Raw genomic sequence first — 22799 nt, forward strand, 5'->3', positions numbered from 1 at the left:
AATTCTGATCCCGATATAAATTCTTTTTTTTTGACTTCATTTTATGAAGGATTTTCTATTCAGCAAATAGAAAAAAAAATTGTAGTAGTAGTAGTAGCAGTAATAGTTGAAGTAATAAATTTCCGTTGCAAGCTGAAACTAATTGAAAGTAAATTAGATTAGAATGGATTTTTTTGTTCTACTACTCATTGCAAAAATTAAATCAAATTTATAAAAATAAAATGTTTTCGTCTGACAGATTTCGATTTTTACCACTAACATCCGAATTAAAAAAATTAAAAGAATTTTTGCCTGACTAAAACGGATTTTTACTACTTGTTAGCAAAAATCTTGTCTGACTGAATATACTTTGAACTACTAGAAATTAATCTTGTTGTCTGACTCCAACTTTCTTGTACTACTAAAAATTATCTTATTAACCAAAAAGACAATTTCCAATTAAAACAGTTTTATTCATGCCTAATATCAAAATAAATTATTTAAATATAAATATTTTAAGTAGTAGAAAAAATTTCAAGTCAGACAAAATGTGCCTAAAGAAAAAATATTTTTTTGCCAATCAGAAAACCTGGTTTTAATGCGACAAAAATAATAAAATTATCATTAATATTATTAAAATAATAAAAATTATTTAACATTTCGTCTGACCTAAACTTTGTTGTACTACTTACAGAAACATTAAAAAATTTTAAAAATCTACGTCCGACTATAACTATTTAATATCACTGGTATCAAAACAAATTTTTTTAATTTATTTCTTTGCAATCAATAGAAAAATATTTAGGTTAGAAAAAAGTTTCTAAATACAGAGTTAGTTGTTTTCAGTGGTAAATAACGTTTTTAGTCAGACAAGAAGTTTTAAATTCTTATACTTTCAGTATAAGTAGTAGAAAGAATGTCGAGTCAGACAATTTCATTTCTAATCACTTTTTGTCTCTCTAAAATTGATTGTTACCACTAATTACTACGCGAGAAAAAGAGATGTTCAAAATTTTGTCTGATCTAAACATTTTTGTACTACTTACTAGGGTGCCCAAAAAAATATCCGACTTTTAATTTTTTTTTAATGCAACCTCGAAATATTGTTCTTCAATGAAAAATATTAAATACGTATTTTTTCTTTTTTAAATAAAATCATTTTTAAAGGTCGCGCTAGTCCATTTTTCATAAAAAAATTGATTTTTCCAGCTTTAAGTTCTGGAATAGTAAAAAACAATGTAAAAATTAGTTAATATGCACGTAAAATTATTTTCATACTTCTACCTTAAGTTTACAATGTTTCCAGCAAAGGAATAAATTACTTGCAAGGCATAAAGGACCTCAGAGTTGGCCATATTTTAGTTTTTCCGTAAAAATATTTCCAAAATACCCACAAATAAATTATTTAAATGTCAAACATTGGTGGGATTTTGTTGTGGGATAAACATGCTTTCTCTAAATACTTTGTATAAATAATTAATAAAATTTTAATGGACATAAATCATCAAAAAGTGTAAAAATTGATAGTTTGAAAATGACCCATCACGTCGGGATTTCTTGTGATATTGACATAAATTTCCAAAAAGTGTCTAATTTAGCCATTTCACGAAATTTTTTTTTGGTAACCAAATTTTTTTTTTCATTTTGAAAAATTTCATCGTATAATTTGAAATTGTTTTTATTTAGGCTACATTTAGATAAATGTAGGTATATCAAACTTTTGAAGTTTAAGATAAGTATATGAAACGGAGTACAGGTAAAATAACACAATTTTTAACAAAAATATATAATCAATTTTTATATTGGTAATTCATTTAAAAAAAATTGTTTAAACAAGTTTTTATACACAAATTAGAAAATATAACTTTACTTTTTAAAATCATGCATTACATTATTCTATACATTTTGTTGTTCAAGGAAAACATTCATTACGTTTAAATTCAGGTAATCCTTTTTTTATTAAAAAAACTAATTTCAAAATTCAAAATACTTACCTCATCCTTCATTGTTTTATATACCTAAGGCAAATTTCTCAACTGCCCAGGTCAAAAAAAAATTATGTTGTTGAATTTTCTCGAAACTTTGCCAAAATGTTACTATTATAAGTGGAAGTGTAAATATAAATATTATTGAATTTAATAAAATGTTTTTTGACTTACGGAGTTTCAAAATTTTGACCCTTATCAAAATATATATTTTTTGATTTAATATATTGATAAGTCAAATTGAATGAAAACATTTTTTTTTCATCGCCAGCTTGTAGTTCGTAAAAAACCCTTTAAAAATCACTATTCACACTTATAATTTGATTAATTTTGCCTATCAATATATTAAATCGAAAAAAATATATTTTGAAAAAAGTCAACATTTTGAAACTCCGTAAATCAAAAAATATTCTATCAAATAAAAAAAAATTATATTTACACTTCTACTAATAATAATAGTGACATTTTAGCAAAGTTTCGAGAAAATTCATTTTTTGACAAAAACAGTTGAGGAATTCTGACTCACCTCAAATTTGCTTAAATAAAAACAATTTCAAGTCTACGTAACTTTTTTTAAAAAAATCGTAAAACGATTTTAAAAAATAGGTTTTAAAGCTTAGACGATACAATTTTTTAAAATGAAAAAAAAATTGGTTAACCAAAAAAGTTTCGTGAAATGACCAAGTTAGCCATTTTTTGGAAATTTAGGGCAATATTACAAGAAAACCTGACGTGATGGGTCATTTTGAAGGTCGGATTCGTCTTCTACATCGAAAATGCGTAAATTTAATCTAGATGTGATCTTTTATGTAACAGAATTAAGTCAAAATTTGCAGGCCAGTGTTATTTGTATTTCATTTTCAAACTATCAATTTTTACACTTTTTGATGATTTATGTCCATTGAAAGTTTATTAATTATTTATCCAAAGTATTTAGAGAAAGCACTTTTATCCCACCACAAAATCCCACCAATGTTTGTCATTTAAAAAATTTATTTGTGGGTATTTTGGAAATACTTTTACGGAAAAACTAAAATATGGCCAACTCTGAGGTCCTTTATGCCTTGCAAGTAATTTATTCCTTTGCTGGAAACATTGTAAACTTAAGGTAGAAGTATGAAAATAATTTTACGTGCATAGTAACTCATTTTTACATTGTTTTTAACTATTCCAGAACTTAAAGCTGGAAAAATCAATTTTTTCATAAAAAATGGACTAGCGCGACCTTTAAAAATGATTTTATTTAAAAAAGAAAAAATACGTATTCAATATTTTTCATTGAAGAACAATATTTCGAGGTTGCATTAAAAAAAATTAAAAGTCGGATATTTTTTTGGGCACCCTACTACTTACGGATACATTAGCGAACAAAAAACGATGACTGACTTAAACTATTTTATACTACTTACATAAAAACAAAGTCATAAATTTTTATTTTGCAATTAGAAGAAAAAAGGTTTATTTTTTAAAAATAATAATTAAATAATTAAATTACATTAATGAACAAAAAACAGTGTCTGACTTAAACTATTTTATACTCCTTACATCTAAAACAAAATTTATAAATTTTTATTTTGCAATTAGGAGAAAAAAGCTTAATTATGTTTCAAATAATAATTAAATAATTATTTATTTAAAAATATTATTTTCAATTTGTTATATTATTACCTGATTTATAAAAATTAAAGGAATTTTTCTCTGACAAAAAAAAACTGAATATTTCATGTACTACTTAAAAATGAATCTTGTTGTCTGACTACAATTTTCTTGTACTACTGAAAATTATTTTATTAACCTGAAATACAGTGTTTTATTAAAACAGTTTCATGCATTTCTGATATCAAAATAAAATATTAAAATTTAAATATTTGAAGCAGTAAAACAAAATTTAAGTAGTAGAAGATATATTGAGTGAGACAATTTAATTTTTAACTACTTCTTGTCTCTTTAAAATTGATTTTTATCAATAATATATTATGAGATATTAAAATAATGTGAATTATTTAATATCTCGTCTGACTTAAACTTAATTTTTCTATTTACAGAAGCATTAAAAGATTGAAAAAATCTAAGTCTGACTATAACTATTTTATACTACTGGCATCGAAACAAATTGTTTTAATTTATAATTGCTATCAATGGAAAAATATTTAAGTCGTTAAAAATTCTTCTAAACACTGAATATTTTGGTTGTCAGTGGTATATAACGATTTTAGTCAGACAAAAAGTTTTTAAGTATTATAATTCTAATTTAAGTAGTAGAAGGCATATTGTGTCAGACAATTTAATGTCTAACTTCTTGTCTCTTTAAAATGTATTTTTTCACTAGTTATTACAAGAGAAAAAGAAATGTTCAAAATTTCGTCTGATCTGAACTTTCTTGTACTACTAACAGATTCATTAACTATATAAAAAATCGATGTCTGACTGAAAATGGTTTTACTACTTAAAGAAAGAGTAAGTCAGATAGTAAAAAAATACTAATTTTTCTTTATCGGTAATAATGAGTTTATCTTTTATAATGTAAATAATACAACTTTGATTTCAGTAGTACTAACCAATTTATAGTCAGACATTTTCAGAATTCAGATATTAAGCTGATAATATTTCTTTTAACTGACTTCTTGTCTGACTGAAACCACCTTTTACTACTGATAACAAAAAAATATCAATAAACCAATAAACCATTTATTATTACAGTTTTCTTTTTAAGAATACTTAACATTTTTTATATCTGAAAATGATGTTAACGATTTTTTTTCTCAATGGTCCCTATAATCATTATTGTAAAATTCTTCTGTATATACATATTCTTATTTTGTTATATGTTTTCATATATATGCAAAATGTAAACAACTGATCTCTTGGGCATAGGAAAAGGAAAACGACACGTAACCTTCTTACAAACACCATCTCTCTATAAATGTATATAAGCATATGCATGCGCCTTGTTTTCATGTCTCGAGGTCCACCCTTACACGTTTTATCTTTTATCCCTTATATATCCCAAGTGTCGACAAATTATCTCGAGACAAGCTATTCTACATTTCTTCATTATATTTTCTCTAATTAGAAGTAATAAATTTTCCCGATTGAAAGCAATGATAAGAAACTGTATGTATATTAACATCAATCTAAACGTTCCTGAAAAATGTTTGTTTATTTTAGTCTTCTTATTTATTCATGATCGTAATTAAAAGAAAAAAAATTTAATTGTTAAAATTATTTTAAAACAAAAATGCTAAATAAATATTTTTCTTTAAATCTAACAATTTGTTAGAAAAAAAGAATTTTTACTGATTGACTGTAAAATATATTTTTTTTCGTTCATATAGACCGAGAGGTTAATAAAGTGCCCATTATTACACTTGGGTAACAATTATTAATATTAATAACCATATTATTATTATTATTATTATTATATTTATTATGAACCATATTTATTATTATTAATATTAATATTATTACCCAAGGGTAATAATGGGCACTTTATTAACCTCCCGGTCTACATGGACAAACATAGCATACACTCTGGCAAACTTAATATTTTAATAAAAAAGATTTTTTGATACAAAAAAATCTAATTTGCAATAAAATAGTAAAAGTCTTTATTTGTAATAAATTAATGGACTAAAGGAAAAATTTTATTTTCTAAAACAAATAAATAAAAAAATATATTATTTAATAAACACAGAATATTGAATTTAGTATATGATTTTGTAATTTTGAATTTTCCACTGAGAAATCTAAAGTTTATTGAGTGAACAAATATTATTCAACACTTGCTCTCTGAAATTAAATTGAAATCCCCTATTATGAATTTTTCAATCCCAAGCATACGATTAAATACTCTTTACTCATAATTCCAGGTCAACAATGTTTGCTGAATAAGTCTTTTATGTTTTGTTTTATGATAAATACACTCCATATATAGATTCTAATTTTAAATTATCAAATGCAATCTTTTAGGATTTCTTAACTTAAATAACTATTTTTTTTAACTAAATTAAAACTTCTTTATTTATTATTAAAAGTATTTATGTTTTATATAAATCATACTTAAAAATTAATTATTAACTATAAAAATCTTTTTTTTAATATGAAAAACTTAATTGTTTGACAAATCGAAATTATGCAGATATTTTTTCCTTTTTTCTAAAAAAAAATTTAAAAATTGTGTTGGAAAATTAAAATTAGAAAGTAGAAAATATTTTGCACATTTTTTGCTTCTCAATTACAATTCATTAACAAAGTATAAGTTTTAAGTAAAAAAAAAAAAATGTAATAAATCAAATTTTGTTTAAGAAATTTCAAATTTATTTTAGAAAAAATTATTTTTATCATTTTAATTCAATTATTAATTTCTAGAATTTTAAAATAAAATTCTTCTTTAAATGAATTATCTTTATTAATTTTTTGAAAAGTTCTTTTGAGAATTTTTAAATCCATTTATTTACAATTCAATTTTACGAAATTCAATTATTCAGAAATTCTTCAATTGATAACGTATTAAAAAATAAACACTTTCAATAATTTCAGAAAAAAAATTCAATTAAACTTTTTCAATATAATTAATTCTACAGAATTGTTGATTATAAGTATGGAAAATTAAGATTCTCAAAGAATTTATTTTAAAACCTTTTCAAAATTCAATTATTTCTTAAAATTCATGCTATAATGCTTTTAATATTCAAATATTATTTGAATATTTGAATAATTTAAATAATAAATATTCAAATCTAAAATTTTAACTAAAATTCATTCTTAAATCAATTTTTTTTAGAAAATTCTACGAGAATTCATTTATTTAAATGCAAAAATAAATAATTCTTTAAATAATTAAATATTTCTTAAAATGGAATTCTCATAAAGAATTTTATCAAAATATTTTTAAATAATTGAATTCTTTTGACGAATTTTAATAAAATTTTTTAGAACAGTTACATTTTTTGAGGAATTTGATTAAAATTGTTTTAAAATAAATTGAAATTCTGCGATGAATTGTATTTATGAAAATAATTGAATTCCTAAAAAGAAGTTTATTATTTATCAAAATAATTCAATCCCTGTAAAAAATTTGATTATTTATTGAAAATAATTGAATTTATTTCGACGAAATTTATAAAAAAAAATTGTAAATAATAGAATTCATATGAATTTGAGGAAAATTTTTGAAAATAATTGAAATTTTGCCAAAATTTTTATTAGAATTTTTTAAAAATTGAATTTTGAGAAGAATTTTATTAAAAATTTTGAAAATTCATGAATTTTGGAAAAGAATTTGATTACTTTTGAAAATAATTGAATTTATGTAATTATTTATAATTTTTTTAAAATTCAATTTTTTTAAGTGTTTTTGAGTATAAAATTCGTCTATAAATCCACTATTTTTAATAATTAATTAAATAAACATTAAAAATTTAACAAATTTCAAAAGAATTTAGCGCGCGTTATTTTAGCTAGTAGAAATAATAATACAAGAAGTGAGTAAAAATTTCTTTTCGATTATTAAAATAAGTGCACGAGAGGTGATAGAAATTTTATTTTTGCAAATGTTTATTGGATTTATTGAATTGCTGTTTTGAATAATGTTTATCTCAGGGGAAATTTTAGTGAAGATTCTTAATAATCTGCATTTGCGACTACGTTAGTTTGTAAATATATATTTATATATATAAATATAAATGCAAAGAGTGTACGTGAGAATGCATGTGCGCGTACTTAGCACCCCCCAGCGTCGGTGCACAGACCACTTGTGAACTGAATCCTTCAGACACACCGACATCACGTTGAGGAATTATCACCCGCTGTGCAAGCTCCACAACAACCTTTTCATATTCGCCACCTCATCTGAGAAAAAAAATACGTCATATCTTTCCATGTCACGTATTCCTCTTATTTATACCCCATGTATATACAATAGGTGCACATACATATATGATATTTTTCCGAACTTTGCCCTCTTTTAATTTTTCATCTTGAAAAAAAATGTAATAAATGCTAATAATTTCGAAAAATTTCAAAAATAATTTAAATATAAAAAAAAATATATTCGCGCTCCTTTATTACTCAGGGTGGTCACAAGTTTCAATTTATCAATTTCCCTGACAATTTACTAACATTAAAACTACTTTCCCTAACAAATTTTTTTTTTACAGTAGAAAAATATTAATGTTTACGGAAAATGAGTAAAATTTATGAATTTTAATAATTTCTAAAAATTACAATTATAACCCTTCCTGAATGAATTTCATTATTTTCTACAATTTTTAACTAAACTTCATTATTTCTAAATCAATTAATTTAAATAATTTTCCAAATTTTCTTCTAAAATTCAATTATTTAAATACATAAACTCAATTTTTTATAATAATTGTGACTCTCCAGTTTTTTCTTAATTTATTAAGGTATAATATTTTCAAAAAATTATAATAAAGACACTCTTACAATTTTTTTTTTTAATATTTTAAAATAATTTTTGAACGATTATAGTTTTTCAATTTTTGAAAAATTTCCAAACAATTAAAATTTTGGTGAAATCTTTTAAAAATAATTGAATTTTTTAAAAGTATAAATATAAGTGATCAAATTTTTGAAGAAATTTAATTATAAACAGGACCATGATATTTCAAAAATTTTAATAAGTCCAAAAAGTAAATTTTAAATCTTAAAAAATTATTGCAAAACAATTCTAATAATTAGTTTTTAAAAATATTTTATTAATGTAATTTTTCGAAAATAATTATATTTCTTCAAAGAATTTTTGTATAATTTAAAAGTACTAATGAATTTTTTTAAGAATTTTAATTAAAAATTTTGAACCTTCTTGTTTTTTCGAAAATGTTAAAAATAATTCTAAAATGTTATTATTTTTGGAAATATGTAATTGAAAATATTAAAAAATATTACATTTTAAAAAGTTAGAAGCTTATTTTCATTTTGCAATTTACCTTTAAAGATTATTCATTCAAATTTTTGATAATTCAATTATTTTCAAAATTTGCAATTAAAATCCTTCAAAAGTTGATTTTCAAAAAAGTGTAACAAAATACTTGAAAATTGAAATAAATTAATTATTTTCAATTTTACTGGTGCAAACTTTTTTTTCCACTTATTGCAATATATAAATATGAAAATAGTATAAATAAATAGTGGAATATAAAAAGTGCTAAATTTTTTTTTGAAAATATTTTATTAGTAGTAAAAAGATTTTTTTTTTTTTGCAGTTGGAGAAAAAAAATATTTTATTCTTATAATATCTCTCAGTAGTAAAAAATTTTCAGTCATTGGCTGACTTAGACGATCTTTTACTACTGATTGAGAAAAATAAATCCAATACAAATTGATTGTATAAATTTTCACTCATTGTCTGATTTAAAATATCTTTTACTACTTGATTAAGAAAAAAGAAAAAATGTGGATGTGAATTCATTGCATAAATTTCTAGTCATTGGCTGACTAAAATAATGTTTTTCTACTGATGGACAAAAAAATCAGGATCACAATTTATTGCACTTATTTTGAGTCACTGTCTGATTTGTATGATCTTTTACTACTGATTGCAAAAAAAAAGACTGCAAATTAAAAATTTATTGCCGAAATTTTTTTAGCCATTGTCTGACTTAAATTGTCTTTTACTACTGATTGTGAAAAAAGAATGCAAATATGAGTTCATTGCATGAAATCCCAGGCATGGTCTCACTTAAATAATCTTTTACTACTGATTGTGAAAAAAGAATGCAAAACGAGTACATTGCACGAATTTTGATTAATTGTCTGACTTAAAAACTCTTTTACTACTGAATGCAAAAAAATAATACAAATACAATATCATTGCCTTTATTTTTTATTCATTGTCTGACTTAAATCCTTTTTTACTACTGAGTGCCAAAAAAAAGCAAGCGAATACGAGTTCATTGCATAAATTTCCAGTCATTGTCTGACTTTTATAATCTTTTACTACTGATTGTGAATAATTAATTAAAATTAGTTGTTACAAAAAATTTCGAATCTAATTAATAAAATCTTAAATAAAAAGTTTTTAACTTAATATCCTACACATTTTCCGTGTATAACAAAAACAATAGAATTGAAAATTCCGTTATAGATAAACCTTTTATAATGCTATTTACAGCCAGCGTGAAATTTAAATCTCACAATATTGAAAAGCATATAATTTAATTAATACAAGAATAATTACGCTTTGATAAGCTAAAATAGTTGAACGTCAGGTAATAATTTAGTTTAATTTCACGTCTCTGAATGTGTGTGTGTGTCGACATAGAAAAGAGTTTTCTCTCTGCAAATTTAATAACGGACTCGCACCTGTTTCGAACAGCTCACGAGGCATGGAATATTGCAACGAATTCCTGCCTAGTTTTCAATGCGCATATATATATATATATATATATATATATATATATATATATATATATGTCTATATATATATATAGATAAATGTAGACATTTGTATACGTGATATATGATAATGCGATACATCAACTTTTCCCTACAGATATATAGATATATTATATAATTCAAAGAGACAATACAAAACTGAAATGTATAAACAAAAGTTTTATGAATAATTTTTAATATCCCAATTAAAACTAAACGAATTGTTATTTTAGTAAATTTTGTTAAACGCTATAAACTATCAATGTAAAAATAGAAAAAAAAATTAATATTTTAAAGATTGAATAACAAATAAATAAATAAATAAAAATAAACAATAAGTATTAATTACTTAAATAAATACTGAGTAATAAAATAGAGACTGAGTTTGAATTAATCAAACGGAAACAAATTTTTTCTTAAGATATCAAATTGGGACAAAAACCGAATCAAAATGTTGCTTCTCAACACTTTTAATTCGTTTTTTGTCTCAATTTGATATCTGCAGAAAAACTGTGTGTGTGTGTGTGTGTAAACTTTAATAATTTTCAAAAACATGGAAAATTTTTTATTTTTATACCTATTTAGAATATTAATCATATTACTTTGGGAATAATTTGCAGCTATTTACAGAAAATAAATTTTCTTGACGAAAATATGTAGGTCAACTTGAAGAAGACAAAAAAAAGAGTGTATAGTGGAAAATATGATTCATCATAAGCGGTAATTCTTGGGGAAAAAAATTTTTTTTTTCTTTCCTTTATTTTACGAACAAAAAACGATTCTCTTTCACGTAAATTGTTATGGAGTTTAATATCCTTTCCTTTCTTGTCCACAGTATTTTACTAAACGTGCAATTCACTTGTTCTTGGACGAAAAGCATTCACTGCATTATATTGTTAAGCTTAATAGCTAATTATGGTAAAAAGTTCTTAAGAACTTTCCTTCTTCTTCATTTTCTTGTTTCACTTACCTTAGATATAGTATATATATACATAGATACATAGTAATATATACTAGACTACATATATACTATATATATATATATATATATATATATATATATATATATACATACATATATATATATATACTATGTATATACTATATATTTTTTCTTCGAGAGAAAGTAATATATATTTTACTTGTTTTATATTTTATAAATCGCACACTCCTTCCTGCAACCAGTGAAATAATCAGAGACCCTCGGGATTTTTGGTTGGCCATTTTCTTTCTTCGTTAAATAATCATTTTCAGCTGGGTCTTTAATTTTCCATTTTTCAAGTTATTATCCTTCAGATTCTGACAATAATACATTGCTTTTGTACTTTATGATTTTCCATTTTTTTGTACCAAAAGTTACTTTTACTTAGTTTTTGATTTTTTCGTTTTATTAAATTTGAATTTCGCGCCACATGCTTCTGTGAATTTCCGCCTAGATGGCGTGAAAATTCACTCGCAAACGAGACGAAGTACGTGGAGTATAAGTATCACTTACACTTAGTAGTCTAGGCTAAATTATATATTTAGTTTTACTTTTACTTGGTAAATAATTATATTATTATTAATAATAATAATAAATATATAACAAAAATAATAATAATAATAAAAATTTTAACAAAAATAATAATACCAAAAATAACAATATAAATAATTATAATTTTTATAATTATATTAATAATTAGAGCAGTGCTGCCAGATTGAAAGATTTTTCTTTAAATCTACAGAAATTTAAGGCAATCTGCGATATTTAAAGAATTTGAAGAAAAATATTGTAAAAACTTGAAGATTTTTTGAAAAAATTTGCAAAAGCTGTGAATATATAGCAAGTAATAATAAAAATATTTATAATATTTATTATAATAATATTTTTATTATTTTCAAAAATGTTAATAACATTTTTAGAAAAAATTAAATATTAAAAAAAAAAAAATTGAATAAAATTCTTGATAAGAATTAAGTTATTTTCAAAAATTTTCACAAAATTCTTTAGGAAAATTCAATTATTTTTATAAACAGTAAAATTCATGACATTAATTCAATTATTTTTAAAACAATTTTAATAAAATTTCACTAAAAGATTCAATTATTTAATAAAATTCTTTGGAAGAATTAAATTATTTTCTAAAATTCAAATAAACATTCTTTGGAAAAATTTGATTTTTTTTTTAAAAATATAATATTTTTTGTGACAATTCAATTATTTTCAAAACAAGTTTAATTAAATTTTTTCGAAAGAATTCAATTATTTCAAAAAAATTTTAATAAAATCCTTCAAATTCTTTAAATTATTATGAAATTTTTCGATAAAAACTTTGCAATAATTTAGTAACTTTTTCAGTGCATTAATTTCAAAATGTAAAACATTTAAAAAAAAATTTTATTAAAAACGTTAAAAAGCGAACAAAAACTAACTTTAAACTGCGAACAGATTCAAACACACCATTATTATTAATTTATTTCTTGAAAACTGTTTGTGAATTTCAATTTCATTTCTCATATTTTACAAAAAATTATAACCAAAATCTGAAGAAATTTTGTTGATTTGTCTAAAGATTTCTGAAGGTAAATAAAAAAAGTTTGAAGATTTGTCCTTTTAATCATCTGGTAGCATTGAATTAGAGTTACTTTCATTAAGTTTTTGATTTTTTTTGTGATAGAAAATAAGTTCTATTCTTGGTTGAAAATTTTTCTTTTTTCGACAGAAATTATCAAAATAAAAACAATAATAATTTAAATAATAATTTTATTATCTTTTATATAAATTTTTTTGATTTTCTATAAACGATAATTAAATTATATAATAGAATTATTTATTATTTAAATATGTAAAAATAATAACAAAAATAAACTATACAAATAATAATTTTTTCTCTCGTTTTTTTCTGTTACAGTGATGCATGCCACGATGCATGGACACAATTACGAAAATCACCAATGTTCGGCTGCATCTGTCCAAATAATCACATGAAAAGACGATGCGATCGAATATTTTCGGTCGTCAATCATAATCCCTGTATTGGTAAGTAATTTTTTTTTTTTTTTTTTTTTTTTTTTTTTAAGACATTTATTTAATTTTCAATATTTTTTTTAAACAGAAAATGAATAATTAGTTTTTTTCAAAAAGTATGTCAGTGTTTTTTAAAAATGAATAATCCAAAATAAAATTAATTGTAAAAAAGTATCAATTTTATCCTGTTTGTCTTTTTTTAAAATTATATTTGATGTTAATTAAGTAAAAAAAATTGAATAATTTATGTCTGTCTGGGCTGCCAATCTCGTCAATTCAGGGTGATGAAAATTTGTACGCTTAATTAGAAACATAATTATCTGTTTTTTCTTTTTTTTAACTCCCTTTTGAATTCAATTAATTGAATATTTGATGAATAATTTTTTTTTCGTTGCTATTAATTTATTTTTTTTGTAACAACAGGCAAAACAAGAAACAATTAGCTTCTTTTTATTATTACTATAAATATTAATGAAATTCGATAATTGAATACAAATTATATAATTAATTAGCATCAATTAGTATATATTTATTTACTCTCCCTGCATTATACAGGGTAATATCGTGAGACATTTAGAAGCTTCGGTTTTAATGCGTAATTGTTCTTCTAATGCAGTTAATAATTATTGTTTACATTAATTAGGTATTTTTGTTATAATAATAATAATAATAATAAATATGTAAATAATTATTATAATAGTAATTGTAATAATAATAATAATAATTATTATATTATTTATACAGTTGATTAATCTATCACTCCGAGTCAGGTGGAGAATAAAACAATTATTTATTATTATGTCGTATAATTATAATATATAATAGAATAATAATTATTAATATTATAAATAATATTAATAATATTTATGGAAAGACTGTTTATTTGAAATAATTTGCAACAAAAGAGAATTAAAATTATACATTATCATTAAATTAATATTATAGTTAAATTATACGATAAATAGGTACAAAATAGAATAAATAAAATATTCATAGCGTTTTGAAATATTGAATTGATATAATCGGACAATTGAATTGAAGTATAATGGGGGAATTAGGGGTTGTATTTTCTTTTTTTTTTTTATTGTTTTCATGTGTTTGTGTGTGTGTGTGTGTGTGAAAGTGTATGCGCAATTGGCAATAATTTGATGAGTAAGATTCCCTTCAGAGAGGATTCTCTTCGCCCCTATTTACCATTGACACCATTGATTCCATCAGTGTACAATCAGAATTGGGAATAATGATTTACTTTGATCTCAATCGCTCACCTTGGATTGACGAGGCTTTCTGTTAGTATCTCTTAATGGTGTATATAAACACACGCATACACACGCACCAATTGCGATAAACCATGTCCTGTATATACAATATATATACACATATATATGTATATATATATATATATATATATATATATATATATATATGTATTTATATATATATATATATAGTATCCAGGGCAGTACACACAATGTAAGTATTATCCTGTGTGCGTAATTGCGAGCTTTCATAAATGTGTATTTAGCTCTCTTTTATATATAATAATAATAATAATAATAATAATAATAATAATAATGATAATAATAATAATAACAATAATAATATTACTATATGTGTGTTACTGTATACACGTTAATACTCGCAGAATTTATTTATCAGCGATCAAGGTTTATAACTATCAAGGGACAACTTCAATCAGATTCATCACCATCATTATGATTGAATCACTAGTTGAAATATTCATTTACGATAAAATTCATTAAAATACTCGCTGATTAATTTTTAAAAAAAATTTATTTTTGCATGATTTAAATGTATTCAAATTTTAAAATACTATTTATTTTTTATTTATTTATACTTTTTTTTAATTTACAATTAGTTATTTTTTTAATCAGTTATTAGTTAGTTTATTAGTTAAATTAGCTATTTTATTCTTTATTTCACTATTTATTATTTATTATTTATTATTTATTATTATTCTATTATTCCTTATTATTTATTTCGTTAATTATTATTTATTATTATTCTATTATTCTTTATTATTTATTTCGTTAATTATTATTTATTATTATTCTATTATTCTTTACTATTTATTTCGTTAATTATTATTATTATTTTGCTTTTCTTTACTATTTATTATTATTTCCATTTTTCAATTAAGAAATAAATTAAATTGAGATTAAGTGATACTCTTCTCGTGGAGAAAATAAAAAAAATTGTGATGTAATATTTTTTCTTAAGTAACAATATCTATGTAGACATTAATTTGGATTTTTTTTTATTTATTTTTACATTTTTTAGTTACAAATTAGTTTCTTTTCATTTTTTATTTTTTAAAATTATTTTTTAAACATAAAAAAAATTTTTTTTAATCAGTGAAGCCTGGTTTAATAAAAATTACAGCGGATAATCTAAGAAAAAAAAGCAGTTGTATTTGTAGTATTTGTAGCAGTTTTTTTTTTGTATTTTTTAAATAATTATTATTTATAATAATTATTCAAAATTCCTAGAGAAGATTAATTAAGTGTTTTTATTATTTTCACAAAATTCAAACCCAAAATATTATTTTTTTTTCAATTTTCTTAGAAAATACAATAAAAAATATTGTTTCTTTCAAATGAGAAATAATTTACGAAACGATATTTTTTTCATATGACCATAAACCAGGTTTGACTGTATTTAAAAAAAAATATTTTTCTTAAATATAATTTAGTAACGTCATTTTTTTAGTAGAGTATTTAAAATTTTCTACAATTTTTGTTTTGTTTATATAATTATTTATTTTGTAAAATAAAAACGAGAAATTTTTTTAAATAATTATTTCTCGAAATAGTTTAAATACAGTTTAGAATAAAACATTTAGAAAAAATTATTTCTTAAAATAATTTAGAATTAGTTTAGAACAAAAAAATTAGAAAGAATTATTTCTTTAAATAGTTTGGAAATAGTTCAAAAAAAACTATTTCTTAAAATAGTTTAGAAATAGTTTATATCCAAAAAATTATTTTTCCACTTAGTGTAGAACAAAAAAAAATTAGAAAGAATTATTTCTTCAAATAGTTTAGAAGTAGTTCAAAAAAATTATTTCTTAAAATAGTTTAGAAATAGTTTAAGACAGAAAAATTATTTTTTCACATAGAAAAAAATAATTTTTTTTAGAACAAAAAAATTAGAAAGAATTATTTCTTCAAATACATTAGAAATAGTTTTGAAAAATCCCAAAAGAACAGAAAAAATTATTTATTAAAGTAGATTAGAAATAGTTTAGAATAAAAAAAAAAATAAATTAGGTAAAATATAAACATGTAATATTTTTTTTGACATCTTAGCACCATTTTTCAAAATCTCCAAAGAAAAAAGTTTTTAAAAAAAAGTAAATTTTAATGGGACATGTATTTGTTGCCTTATTTTTTTAACTACTTCCTTGCCAGATGTCACTGTTGCTTATATAGTAGTTTCTGTTGATTTTTTTTATGACTATCGATCTCGACAAGAAACTTGTTTTCTTGGGGAAAAAAGGCGTTAAAAAAAACACCCTTATGTATTATATATCTGATATAAAATTTTACCACCCTTTTTCTTTGTGAGCTTTCGCGTTTACTTAGTTGCAAAAAGAAGAAGAAAAAAATAGTGTGCGACTGAAAGTTATAAAATGGCTCATAATTTTTTTTTTCTTAACTTAGAAATCACATTTATTGACATAAAGTTAAGTTGTAAATTATGTTTTGAACATTAAAAAAAATATTTCATTGTATTCTTAATTTTTTTATTTTTTTGTTCTATATTTTTTATATTTACAATATTTTTTATATTTTTTTTTAACAAAAATAAAAAAAAATTTATTGAACGACAAGTTTTCTTCGATTGTTCACTAAAAAAAATTATTAACATTGCAAATTAAATAATTAAAAAATTATTATTAATTTATTATTACATTCTATTTACATTTGGATTATGAATTTAGAATAAATGCATCGCTTTGCAAAACTGGCATTAAAATTGTGAAAGTTTATTCGCTTTTCCGTGTATACTATTTTTATATTAATATTACACACGCTTCGTGTCATTGTGAAAATTTTCTGTTAATTACAATTCGTTAATTCGCTTCGCTCAATAATCAATCAGGTAATAATTATATTTTACATAATAAACGATAAAACAATTATTTTTAATTATATGAATGATAAAATAATTATTAACAAATTATGTATGAATTGTGAAATAATGATTTACAATTAAATGAATAATAAAATAATTATTTATTATTATATGAATGACAAAACAATGATTTGTAATTTAATTGAATTATTATAATTATTTATTATTATAATTATGAAAACATTAAATTATAATTTTATTCGTTGTAATAAGTAATAAATTTTGTAAAAGTAATAAATAATAATAATAAATAAAATAATAATAATAAAAAATAAATAATTATATAAAATATGTTGAAATAATTATTAACGATTATAACAATAAATTTTACGAATTTAAAAATTTTATCAAAGAATATATACACATTATTATTGTTATTATTATAAACTGTACAAAATTAGTTTTCCAATATTAAAAAACCATTTACAAGTACCTAATATTAAATTTTCTTCCAAGAAATAATTTTTTTTTCCTCATTTCGCTTTGAAATTTTCGTTCGCGCAATCAGTGAATATTTTTCATGTCCATCAATGGAAAAACAAAATAAAAAAAAATTCTGTATGCGTAAAGTTGAAAAATTGAGCTTGAGGTGTACACAATGGATATGGAAAAAAAACACGAATGGCTCGAGGGACAATAATAATTTTTTTTTTTTTTTTTATTATTACAAAATAGACAAACGACTGACGATATACACAGATCGGTTTCGGACAAATCAGGAATGTAGTTCAGCGATGCATCACGTATCTGCATATGCACGTTGCACTAGCACCACCGTAATTACGAGTACTCTGCCCGGAAATGTCGCAAGCGTGAAACGTTGAAAATTATTCGCCGTTAATTCTCCGCAAATAATGCACGAATAAATCAACGATAATGTCATGTCTACTCTAATCAGTTAACACACTGTTCAAAAAGACTCACTCACCCTCTCATTCTCTCCCTATATTTATATATATATATATATATATACAAAAATATATATGTATATATTTAAGCCGGTAAGTATATCGCATTTTAAATTACATCTAAAATTAAAACAATCCGAGATTAATGAGATGTTAATTTGTTTAATTTACGTGGATTTCATTTTCAAACTATTTCGACAAAATTTACGCCCGTTGGGAAATTTTTAAATGAAAATAAAATCGATTTTGTGTTTATTTTTCATATTAAACTCTCGATAATGGAAAATTATTTTTTCCAGGATTAAAATTATTGTAAAATGCATTTAAAAAATTATAATTTGCAAAAAAAATTTGTAATTACTTGATTACAATTAATTTATAATTAAATTGACATAAAAATAGAATAAAATTTCTTATTTTCTTTAGTAAATAAAATTCATACAATTTTTCCTATTTTATTTTTTTTTGAGTTCAAATAAAAATATTTATTTGTGAATAATTAAATGTTTTTAAATTTATTTTTATTTATTGAATTAACGAAGGGAGATAAAATTATTTAAATATTAATTTTTAAACTATTTCGACAAATGTTACGCCCGTTGGGAAATTTTTAAATAAAAATATAATCGATTTTGTGTTTATTTTTCATATTAAACTCTAGATAATAGAAAATTATTTTTACGAGGATTAAAATTATTGGAAAATGCATTAAAAAAAATTATAATTTGAATAAAAATTGTAATTATTTGATTGCAATTAATTAATAATTAAATGGACATAAAAATAGAATAAAAATTTAAACTAATAAAATTTCTTATTTTCTTTAGTAAATAAAATTCATATAATTTTTCCTATTATAATTTTTTTTTTGAGTTCAAATAAAAATATTTATTTGTGAATAATTAAATGTTTTTTGAATCTATTCTTATTTATTGAAGTAACGAAGGAAGAGAAAATTATTTAAATATTCATTTTCAAACTATTTGGTCAAAATTTACGTAAATTGGAAATTTTTAATTTGAAAACAAAATCGATTTTGTGTTTATTTTTCATATTAAACTCTCGATAATGGAAAATTGTTTTTTCGAGGATTAAAATTATTGTAAAGTGCATTAAAAAAAATTATAATTTGAATAAAAATTATAATTTTTTCAAGGGTTTAAATTATTGTAAAATGCATTAAAAAAAATTATAATTTGAATAAAAATTGTAATTACTTGATTACAATTAATTAATAATTAAATTGACATAAAAATAGAATAAAATTTCTTATTTTCTTTAGTAAATAAAATTCATACAATTTTTCCTTATTTTATTTTATTTTTTTGTTGAGTTCAAATAAGTATATTTATTTATGAATAATTAAATGTTTTTAAATTTATTCTTATTTATTGAATTAACGAAGGGAGAGAAAATTATTTAAATATTTATTTTCAAACTATTTCACCAAAATTTACGTAAGTTGAAAATTTTTAATTTGAAAATAAAATCGATTTTGTATTTATTTTTCTTTTAAGAGTGAATTATTTTATTGAAGATTAAAATTATTGCAAAATACATTAAAAATTAAAATTGCAATAAAAATTGTAATTACTTAATTAAATTACTTTTAAACCTAATTAAAAATATTAAATATTGCAATCAGTAGTTTCCCCTTTGAAAATCAAATTTTTTGTTTTGATAAAAGAAAAAAAAATTATAGGTAAAAAAAATTCATAAGTACCAAAAATTTGAATTTTTTCTACTTTTTTTTCTTTTAATAAAAAAAAAGAAGAAAAGAAAGAGAAAATGTTAAAAAAATTCATAAGTACAAAGAATTTGAATTTTTTCTACTTTTTTTTCTTTTCATCAAAAAAAAAAGAAGAAAAGAAAAAGAAAATGTTAAAAAAATTCATAAGTACAAAAAATTTGTATTTTTTTACATTTTCGTTTTCTTTTATTGTATTAAAATCAACAAAAAAAAAATCTGTACATATTAAATATACCGACGTACACTGGAGCAGAGTACAAAAAAAAAAGTTTGTAAAGCATGAATTTGGCATGTTCATTCTTACTCAAGTTTTCCTTCGTAGTTTGTGCATGCTGACAAATCTTATACTCTTTTTTTTCACGTGTCTCTTCATTGTTCTAGCGCCTGTTTCGACTTTTCCACTCTTTACACTTTTACTAACTACTCTCTGTCTCTTTCTCTCTTTTTTTCCATAGTTTTCCCTTCATTTTTTCTCCTTTTTTAAAACGACTCTTCCCAAACTCAAAGAAAAAAAGTATTTTACTCTCGCAAAAAAAGCAAAAAAAAAAAAAAAAGGAAAGAAATGGCTCAACTTCAACTATTTTTCTCACGGTCTATTAGCCATTTACCTTTAAGAGCGACAAAAATTGACGACTCAATGCTTTTTATCGGTTGTCAATTTTGCTTCAATGATTTTTCAATTTTCATTTTTCATTTATCGATTTTCAATTATCATTTGAAACTTTAAGTGAAAATTAAAAACTTTCATACGTTCTTTTTTTTGTACTATTTTTATCCTGCGAAAGAATACAAATTTTTCGAACATAGTTTAAAAAAATACGATGAATTTTTTTTATTTTTATTAGTAAATAATAATTATAAATTATAATAATTAATTTATTTATTTAATGTAATAATAATTATTATTATAATAATAGCAGAATTTTTTTTATTCAAGAGATAAAATAGTATGAACGAGACAATAAAATAAATTTACTACCCTTTTGTTTTTTTCTCCACTCGGGGACATGAAAAAAAGCAAATAAAAGAAGAAGAAAAAAACAAGCAAGGAAATATTTGTTCTGATTTGAAAATTCGTTTTTCTTTGTATATATGTAAATATAGACCTGAGATTCAAGAAAAGTTATGACGTATTTGTCGAGATATCACGTTGCCTTGTTCTCGTGGATTCCTTCAATTTTGAATTTCGTATTTCTCAAGTCAAAGAAAAGCCCCAGGCAGTAATACTAAAATGCTAAGTTCCTCCTGAGAATTTGCTTGTTTACTGTGCGTCAATCTTCCCCGGCGTTGCTCAGACTTTGGAAATATAACCAGTCGTACTGTGTAGGTATACACAAATCCCTCTTCGAGTCAACGCCCATGACAATCGAACGGGACAGTCAAGTGGAAAATGTCGGAAAGTTAAACGAACCGTAAAATCTATATAAGGGTTGAGGGACAATTTTCTACTTTTTTTTTTGTTTTACTTACTTTTACTTACTTACTTCTGCCGCGCGAAAAATTTTTACAGTTGTCTTTAATTATTTACTAGCAACTGACTTCCCACTCACTTTTTTTAAAAATAAAATTAGCAATTTTAAAAAGTAGTTTTAATATTATTATAATTATAATAATCATATATTCTGACATAGAGAATTCAGGAGAAAATCAAGAATTTTTATTCAAAGTACTAAAAATAACATAAAAATTCCAAAAAATTGTCTTTAAAAAATCTAGATATAAATACAACTTTCTGAAAAAATAATAAAAAGTAATGATTCGAATAGCAGTTTTTAATATTTTTAGAACTTTCGGTAAGAGAGACATTTTTTTTTTTTTTGAAATCTTAGCGTAACAATCAACCATAAGGAGTATAAGATAGGAATTTTTAATTAAACAACTTGAGGAAAAAGTGTCGTAAAGTTGCTGCTTTTACAGAAAAAAATCTCTAAACTTGAGACAACACATGTACGCTAACTTTTCTGTCAGAAATTAAGATAAGACTAGTAATTTTTTTTTTGTGTAGTACAGATTTTTTTTTAACTCTATAACGAACCTTTGAACAAAATTTGCAAAAGTTTTCTTAATTTTATTTTATATTGAAACTTCATTTTAATTTTTCAATTGTTAAAAAATAATACTGAAATAATTTGTCTATTTAATTAAATATTTAAAATTTAAATATAATTTTTATTTATAATAATTTTTGTTCAACTCGGGTAATAATTATTTATGTATAAAATATTTGTGTATAAAATTACATTGAAGTGGAGGAAAAAAACTACCGAGTAGGGAAGAGTCATAAAAAAATGCTACAAAATCCTGTTCCAAATCACAGATCAAAATACAAATTGATAAACAGAGTCCGGACTAGCGTCGTTTTTTTCCTACGTTCCCATGAAGCTAAAGTGGCAAAAAATTTCATCACTTTTGCAGACAAAATATTCTTTTATTAATTTTGTTTTGATTCCAAAGAAATTATTTCTTGTAACTTGATAAAAAGATAAAAAATTTATCTGCTTATTACGAAAATAATTTATTAAAAATAATTTTCATTATTTATTTCGAAATCATTATTAACTTTGAATTTTGAAGAAAAATAAGCCAATGGGAAAATAATCATAAAAAGAAAAGGG

The 22799-nt window shown here is 21.9% G+C and overlaps 1 protein-coding gene across 3 annotated transcripts in view; it reads left to right on the forward strand.

Annotated features, from left to right (window-relative positions):
* LOC122509404 overlaps positions 1–22799 on the forward strand; it is a 531572-nt gene that overhangs the window by 407950 nt on the left and 100823 nt on the right. For all 3 annotated transcript variants that reach the window (XM_043623440.1, XM_043623442.1, XM_043623441.1), the window contains one exon: positions 13253–13380. In XM_043623440.1, the coding sequence (XP_043479375.1) occupies positions 13253–13380 (128 nt within the window). The remainder of the gene's footprint in view (positions 1–13252; positions 13381–22799) is intronic.

Source organism: Leptopilina heterotoma, unplaced genomic scaffold (assembly GCF_015476425.1).
Source record: "Leptopilina heterotoma isolate Lh14 unplaced genomic scaffold, ASM1547642v1 Lhet_60, whole genome shotgun sequence".
Lineage (NCBI taxonomy): Eukaryota > Metazoa > Arthropoda > Insecta > Hymenoptera > Figitidae > Leptopilina > Leptopilina heterotoma.